Raw genomic sequence first — 8,946 nt, 5'->3', positions numbered from 1 at the left:
AACTGGTCTCCTAAAAATGGCCCTGCTCTGCGTCGCTGCTGCGATGTGGAGTATCCAGCCCCCCTCCGGTCACCTCCGGCCTCCACACTCCCTGTTCCCTTTGTCTCTGCTGGAGTGAAGGAGCTAGGCTGCCAGGGAGGGGGACCAGAATCACTGGATGGTCGCTACTCTTTTCCCCTTAGATTTAGGTTTCGGAGGACCCCTTTGAAGGAGCACGTTTTTTCCTCTGTGATATTTTGCAGCACCCTTGCTGGAACGATTTCCTGACCTTTTTGATTGGCTGCTTTGATTTCTTTGCTCGTCTACTGTGCTGCCGGGGGGTAAAGGGTCGATCATGCACCACCTGTGGCTGATGCTGCTTCCCTTCCTGGGCCTGGTGAGCGTGGCGCCGGCCGAGAAGGGTCTGGAGTTCCCCCGCTACGACGGGAAGGACCGCGTCCTGGACATCAACGACAGGAACTACCGCAAGGCCATGAACAAGTACAGCATGCTGTGTCTGCTCTACCACGAGCCCATCCCCGACAGCAAGGAGCTGCAGAAGAAGCACCAGATGACCGAGATGGTTCTGGAGGTAAGGGCTTCGGAGAAGACAGGACAGACAGGGAGTCCAGGCGCAGGACAGACAGGGAGGACAGACAGACAGGGAGTCCAGGCGGAACAGCGTGTCTGCACTTGAAAGCTTCCCTGACGGTTAATGCAAACAAACAAAAATACACAGAAAGAGATCAGAATTACAAGTGGAAGAGAGAAGGGATCGGGACGTGGGTAACGCAACAGGTGTCCAGAGAGGTCGGTGGTCACAAGGTCATGGAGCTCACGGTACTATTTGATGGTGCAATAGCTGGACTTTAGCTCCTCCACAAGGCAGAGGCCACCAGGGAAGGGCAAGAATTCCAGAAGCTCCGTCTTTCCAACACATTCTTGAGAGAATGTGATGTTAGAATCAAACGTTATCAGCCTCTTGGCTAACTGCTTTGACGTATGGTCCCGAGGCAAGGAGGTATGCATGGCTGTGTGTGACTTCCCAAGGTCATCATGTACATATATAGACGCCCTCTGTATGTCTCTGCACATACTGTACATGTGCATGCAATTTTTGTGTCCATGTAAAGTGACATTGTCACTTAAGGTTAGTTCTGCCGTAAGCATTTAATGTGGTTAATATGTAACGGTATAGATGCATTAATGACTTGGACATCACCTCATTGTTGCCTTGGTGTTGTCAGGCTTTTATACATCAGACCCCCTTGCTTTGGCAGATGAGCTCAGTGTTTATCAGACCTGAGCTGGCACCCAAGTAGCAAGTGCATCCCACGGTTTGCACCTTTGCTCCACGAGTCATGCGAAAAACCATTCCAGCCGCCTCTGGACTTGTCTGTATATCTTCTGTTCACCTCTGATGGCCAGTTGGATGTGAGCCTTGCAGAAGGGAGTGGGCTGCGAGCCTTTTACAGGCTTCAAGAAGGCTGTCACGCTGTGTTCTCTAGCACAGCCTGCAGCGCTCAGACACCCAGTGTACACACTTAGCTCTCACAGGGACATCCGAGGGATGACTACCCCCCGTGAGTCCCCAGCATACCAGGAGGATCTGTTCTGCAGTTCGAGATCCACCTACAGCTATCAGTCTGAGCAGACCGTGAGGGGCCCCCCTTGACATATCCCTCTTGGCTGTAAAACAAATAATCAAACACTCTTATTCTGTCTGCCAGGGCGGCCGGACACAGCCATCTTTAACAGAATACCCTTAAATAGATTTCTGATGTCTGAAATCTTTAGCGGGCTACCGCAGAGGGCACTGTGTGTGCACTGTGTGTGTACTGTTCCCAGTCTCAGGTTTCACATAGCTGGTGTTGATTTACTCTGTGATCTGTCAGAGGAAACCCGAGTCCAGTGTTGCTTACGACCTGATAATAGCTTCAGTCGTGCACCCAACAGGTGGGCCTAGACGTCCCTCCAGAGCCGGCCGTCGCTAGCAAGCAAAGTGTTTTGGCGCTTTTAATTTTCAATTCAAAGTCTCTTTCCAAAATGGCAAATGGCAGATTGGTTTTCACTCGTTACATAGATGACAGATATATTGCTGACATAAATGGCATTTGGAAATATACTCTGAAGGTTTATTATCACAGATAAATGCTCGTGTTTCCCTCTACCTCAAGGTATTTGGCTAGCACGGCTAACACAAAACTGGAGATTCTCTGGAGATTCTCAACCATACACCATTGAGGTCAGATTGGTGTCTCCCAAAATGTCTGCGTATTCATTTAAATGTCAAGCCAACTGCTTTAAATTCAGAGCACACTATAAGGTGATGCTTGGCTTCTATTTTTGAGACGGGCGCTTTGGGAAATGATGTATGACCCTGTCTCTTTAGCCCTGAGGCTCTGCTCTCTCAGTTGTTATCTTCCTGATGATGTCACCGTCACTGTTAGTCAAGCCCCACTCTATCTTCCTGCAAAGAAAGGGACACTTATGTGTGAAGGGTCTTTCTAAACCCTGGAGTCTGCTGAAAAGGTTCACAGGGTGATACAAACACATCGGCCGCTACCCTAGAGCTCGATGTCCTTTAGGGTTGATGGGATCAACTATAGAAAACAAAGTCTTTCAACCTCAAGGTGCCCTGTAGAAGGTTCCATTTCGTTAGCATGTGATGCTAATGTAGCTTCCCTAGCTGGTGTAAAGACCTCATAACACTAACATTGGCCTTCTCCCACCACCATTGACTTGTCCTTCTGTGTGTTGTGTGAAGCTTGTGGCCCAGGTGCTGGAGGAGAAGGACATTGGATTTGGAATGGTGGATGCCAAGAAAGATGCCAAGGTGGCAAAGAAACTGGGTAAGCGGGGAATTATCCCAGCATTGCTTGATCAAATAGAACTGCTCCTCAATATCTACAACCTACATGTCAGCATTTACATTTACATTGTGGGGAATTTGCTGACGCTTTTAACCGAAGCGTCTTACATCCAGTCATTCCCACATTGCCACAGTCAACCACGCATGGCGACAGCCAGATCGTCAGGAGCAGTCAGGTTTAGGCATCTTGCTAGGGGATACCGCTGCACTCAGCTAGAAGGAGCTGGAAATCAAACTAGCAACCTTCTGTTTAGTCACCAGTCAACCCGCTCTACTTCCTGAGCTACTACCGCCCTGAAGAAGCCAGACTCCTACCCGCTCATTAGTGACTATGTATCTCAAAGAAAAATGGCACTTTGGATCAAAGCGTGGCGACTAAGTCAATGACTGAGCAGTATCAGGTGCAGAAGTCCTATTAAAGCAAACACCTTATTGTTCAACAGGAGAGTATGTAAACAAGGAGTGGTTGTAATGTCCAGGTGTTTCCCTGCAGGTCTGGATGAGGTGGACAGCGTATATGTGTTCAAGGAGGACCGCGTCATCGAGTTCGACGGTCTGCTGTCGGCCAACACCATGACAGAGTTCCTGCTGGATGTGAGAAAGCTAAACTGGGACAGAATCGTGTTGAAACCATGTCATTGTAAATCTTACAAAGAAACATTCTGTCAGTCATTCTAGAAACTAGCCGTTTTCTTCTGAAGTTTCACATTTGTGAATGAAACGGTTTCACGTGCAATCTGATTGGTTGGGTTGTTCTGGTATTGTAACCAGTGTGTGATAGTTTCTGCCCTGAGGTAAGATTTGGCCTCTCAATGGACATGCTAAGCATCCCACAGCCCAGTGTTGCTCTGAAGGCCCTGGCCCCCTGCTGTGCGTGTGTCTGTAGCTGCTGGAGGATCCGGTGGAGGTGCTGGACAACGCTCTGGAGCTCAAGGCCTTCAACAGGATGGATGAAGAAATCAGGCTCGTCGGCTTCTTCAAGAACCAGGAGTCAGAACGTGAGTGTTGAGCATCACCTCTCCTCTGAAGGTGTCTCACCGGTAGCGTTCAGGCTAGTGTTCAGGCTAGTGTTTGGGCTAGCGTTCAGGCTAGCGTTCAGGCTAGTGGGCAGGCTAGCGTTCAGGCTAGTTTGAAGGCTAGTGGGAATACTAGCGTTCAGGCTAGTGTTCAGGCTAGCGTTCAGGCTAGTGTTCAGGCTAGAGTTCAGGCTAGTGTTCAGGCTAGCGTTCACCCTAGCGTTCAGGCTAGTGGCCAGGCTAGCGTTCAGGCTAGTGTTCAGGCTAGAGTTCAGGCTAGTGTTCAGGCTAGCGTTCAGGCTAGTGTTCAGGCTAGAGTTCAGGCTAGTGTTCAGGCTAGCGTTCAGCCTAGCGTTCAGGCTAGTGTTCAGGCTAGCGTTCAGGCTAGCGTTCAGGCTAGAGTTCAGGCTAGTGTTCAGGCTAGCGTTCAGCCTAGCGTTCAGGCTAGTGGCCAGGCTAGCGTTCAGGCTAGCCTTCAAGCTCGTGGAACCTGGGTCTTTTTCCTTCTAGCTTCCGGCGTTAGTGTTGGCAGCTCTGTCCACCTGACGGAGGGTGAAGCAGTCAGTCAGGTACCTCTAGGGAACCGGTGTTGTGGTTGTGTTGCGTCGTGGTGTTTCTTCCTCAGTGCACCCGGCGCGTTCACTACACCCCCGTTCCATGTGCAGGCAGCGGACTGGTGGAGGTTTCCATGACAACACGCCATTGAACACCATTTTTTGTCCCACCAATCAATTCAATTCAATTGTCTTTGTACAGCCCTTAATCACAGGGACAGTCTCCGAGGGCTTAGAGGGCCGTGTACGCAGGACACCATCCTCCCAGCTGTTGTTGCTCTTACTATTACTGTTCTCCAAACCCGGGAACTGAGTTCACTGCGGTCGGCCGTGATCACTAAAGCTTTTGAGTCTCCTCCGAGCGCATCTCTGAGACCGGACTCTAAGAGGTCAAGGGTTCAACTATTTTGGTCGCACTAATGTATCAGTGGCGTGTCTCCGGAGACTGGCGGAAGAGTCCTCGGATGTGGGCTGCATGGTGATGACATGAGTGGTGCGTTGATATAAACACCATCTGAGGTCTTAATCTCCCCCCTCTCTCTGGCTCCTTCCTGCTCCAGATTTCGAGGCGTTTAAAGAAGCAGCCGAGCAGTTTCAACCCTATATTAAGTTCTTTGCCACGTTTGAGAAAACTGTGAGTGATCTATACATGAACACACATCAAAATAGATAAAACATTTATCAGTCTTTATTTAATAAAGGAAACAAATGAATGATCCAATGCTGTAGTGAATGGGTGAATGACAAAAGTAAAAAGAGGAAACTAATTCTAAATCAGACGAATTTATAAAAACAGTGAGTGATGAAGTGATGAATGACCTGTTGTTTATGAAGTGAAGAACGAGCTGGCTGTTTATGAATACATGAATTACCTGGTTGTTTATGAAGTCATGAATGATCTAGTTTTTTATGAATACATGAATGACCTGGTTGTTTATGAAGTCATGATTGACCTGGTTGTTTATGAAGTCATGAGTGAGCTGGTTGTTTATGAATACATCGATGACCTGGTTGTTTATGAAGTCATGAATGAGCTGGTTGTTTTTGAATACATGAATGACCTGATTGTTTATGAACACATAAATGAGCTGGTGTTTCTGCTCCAGGTGGCCAAGCAGCTGACCCTGAAGATGAACGAGGTGGACTTCTACGAGCCGTTCATGGAGGAGCCCGTCACCATCCCCGAGAAACCCCACTCCGAGGAGGAGCTGGTGGCCTTCATTACCAAGCACAGACGGTACGCAGGTCACATGACCACCCACAGGTCACCTGACCACACACATAGGTCACCTGACCACACACTACATTATTTGGGGGATGTGGCGACAGAACTTCCACACAACAGTTGACACATGTAAGGAATGCAGGACATTCCAGCGCTGAGGTGGTTTTAACCCAGGCCAGGAGGTTCTGGGTTAAACACCCATTGTCTGCATTCTACCTTTGGTTGCCCTCGAGAAAAAAGCCTTAACATTCACTTTAAATCACTTTGGATGAAACTGTGGGCTGGTTGTTTAACATTAAGTTTCAACGGGAGATTGAAGAAGCGGTGTGTGTGTGTGTGTTGGAGGCTGAGTGTGTCTCTTGTGTTGTCAGGCCGACCCTGAGGAAGCTGCGTGCTGAGGACATGTTTGAGACCTGGGTGAGTAGAGCGATGGATCACACCGTGTGAGTGGGCGTCATGGTGTCATGGTCATGAAGTCAGGGTGCACCGGTGTGACGTCCACACGTCTGGTCTCTTCCTCTCAGGAGGACGATATCGAAGGGATCCACATCGTGGCCTTCGCGGAGGAGGAGGACCCAGGTGAGGCCACCGCTCTGACGTCACGCCTCATACGGAGAATCAGATACAGAACTACGGGACGTGTCTGTTAGCCAGCGGCGTGAGAGGCCGTAGGGCCAGGTGTCAAACCTTACCTCACACACGTCAAATACTCTCACATATTACCGAGATGGAAGTGGAGTATGTGAAAAGATTTTCAGTAGTATGATAAGTATGAAATAAGGCCTGTATATACTGTATATAACATAAAATGGTTTATTTAACCTCTCTTTATCAGGAAGTCTGACTGAGATCGAAATCTCCTTTAATATCTAATGTTTATGTTTATAAAACATACATAAATTATCACAAGAAGCACAATTTCAGAGACACAGATTCATCAGCCGAAACAAAGGCTTTCAATACCATCTAAATGCTAGAAAAGTAATGTTTGGAGGACTCTTCATGGTGTCTCCTGACCTCCTGACCTCCTGACCTCCTGACCCGGGTTGTGTGTCCGTCCCGGCAGATGGTTTTGAGTTCCTGGAGATCCTGAAGGAGGTGGCCCGCGACAACACCCACCTCCCGGACCTCAGCATCGTCTGGATCGACCCCGACGACTTCTCTCTGGTGAGACCCCCTCACATAACGGACAGATGGACAGACTAACAGACAGACAGACAGACAGACAGACAGACAGACAGACAGACGGACATAGAGACTGACCGACCGATTGACAGACAGACTGATTGACAGACAGACGGACAGATAGACAGACGGAGAGACGGACGGATTGATGGACGGACTGACTGGCTGACTGACTGGCTGACTGGCTGACTGACTGACTTACTGACTGGCTGACTGACTGACTGACTGACTGACAGAGAACCCTCATCCTGACAGCATTGCTGGATAGGCCTGGATGACTTTACTGACCTTTACTATCTAACGCGTTGCTGTACTCCAATGTCGTCAGCTGATCCCGTACTGGGAGAAGACCTTCAAGGTGGACCTGTTCCGGCCTCAGATCGGAGTGGTCAACGTCACAGACGTAAGTCCACCAGCGCCTGGGAGAAGGATGTCTCGAAGGCACCGTCGGTCACAACGTTGCATTCTTATTTTAAATACATCTCTGGTTCTTGTTGTGTTCCTTCACTTGTCAAGCAATCCATTTCTCCATGTGTCCAGAAAACGTGCTATAAAAATCAAGTTCGACTGGTTGATTGATTAACGAGGCTGAGTGCTTAACGAGGTGGAGGTTCGCCTTAACGAGCTGTGTGCTGCGGTGTGCTGCAGGCCGACAGCGTGTGGATGGCGATGGACGACGAGGAGGACCTGCCAACCGCCCAAGAGCTGGAGGACTGGATAGAAGACGTCCTCTCTGGCAAAGTCAACACCGAGGATGATGATGAGGAAGATGACGACGACGATGATGATGACGATGATGACGACGACGACGACGATGACGAAGACGACGATGATGATGACGATGATGACGATGATGATGACGATGACAGTGATGAAGATGAAGACGATGATGACGACGATGATGATGATGACGATGATGAATAATGAGTGAATGGGAATTTTCACTGATTGTAAATTGCTGCTGTGTTTGATCCGGACATCAATAAAACAATGGAGGATGTTTTTGTTTGACGAGTTAATTAGGCAGCGTTCCTTATACGCGCTTGTTGAACCCACGGGACAAAATGGAGGCTGCGACGGTGGTTGAAAAGGTCAATACAAATTTTTATTGTCATACAAATGTGATTTTGACACAGCTGTTGTGAATTAACATTCACCTGCTTAAAAAAAAGAGACAAGAACGTCTGAAAGTCTTGACTTCTCGACCACATTTACAAAAGATGTCCTGATAATAAAAAAAAAACTTTGCACACACACACGCACACTCATACACATGTATCCACACACACACACACACACACACACACACACACACACACACACACACACACACGTACTCTCTCTCACACACACAGGCCTGGACGTTTAAATATGTATAACAGGCACATGTATAGTCAAGGATCACCCTGGACCGATTGAACACTACACAACACATGGCCTCAACGCTGCAACCCTACACACCCTCGCTAACACCGATGGGAACACTTGAGAGTGGGTATGAATTTACAATGAATTTAGAAATACATTGGACATTAGACTTAAATAGTAATATTTTGCAGCGGGTGGATTGCACTTTCACTTCGACAGTTCCAAAAGACGAAGATAGGGGGCAGCAGAGGAACACAAATGAGGCGTTACCCAATACCCGCCACTTTGAGCACACTCAAATGACTTTATCCACTAATTTTGAGTAAAGGACATTGAGTCAGAAAAAGTTACTTTAAATCAATATTAACCAGCGGGAAATGTCCAATAGCGAATGTCCAATAGAAACGCCTTCATCCCCATTTCTCTTCTCTTCTCTTCATCGTCTTTCTCACAGAAATATGCCATGCTGAGGTACAATAAGAATATAATACAGTTAGTAACAAGTCCAATCCGTTGGTTCTTCAGCAACAGTACGAAGGAACAGTATCAACAGGGAATCATTTGAAAAAGGACGAATAACAGTTTGAACAGTTTGTAAATTCCAACCTGGATAATTAATGGTTGTGCGTTGTCCCACTACAGAGAGAGGCTCCTACAAACCAAATGTCTAAAGGTAGTTCACTAGTCTACGAGATTCAACAGAGGACGTTAATGAATACAATTAAACAACGGAACAAGTCACAACAT

The 8,946-nt window shown here is 47.9% G+C and overlaps 1 protein-coding gene across 1 annotated transcript; it reads left to right on the top strand.

Annotated features, from left to right (window-relative positions):
- Positions 1-43: 43 nt before the first annotated feature.
- Positions 44-7,833, top strand: casq2 (calsequestrin 2). The gene is made up of 11 exons (XM_030343995.1): positions 44-571; positions 2,747-2,831; positions 3,345-3,445; positions 3,738-3,849; positions 4,982-5,055; positions 5,528-5,658; positions 6,018-6,063; positions 6,171-6,225; positions 6,713-6,813; positions 7,160-7,234; positions 7,480-7,833. The coding sequence occupies exons 1-11, from the start codon at positions 335-337 to the stop codon at positions 7,753-7,755; spliced, it is 1,293 nt and encodes a 430-aa protein (XP_030199855.1). The 5' UTR covers positions 44-334; the 3' UTR covers positions 7,756-7,833.
- The last annotated feature ends 1,113 nt before the right edge of the window (positions 7,834-8,946 follow it).

The sequence above is a fragment of the Gadus morhua genome, chromosome 20 (genome assembly GCF_902167405.1).
Source record: "Gadus morhua chromosome 20, gadMor3.0, whole genome shotgun sequence".
Lineage (NCBI taxonomy): Eukaryota > Metazoa > Chordata > Actinopteri > Gadiformes > Gadidae > Gadus > Gadus morhua.
Note: the sequence above shows the minus strand (reverse complement) of the source record. Positions and strands in the feature narration are given on the sequence as shown.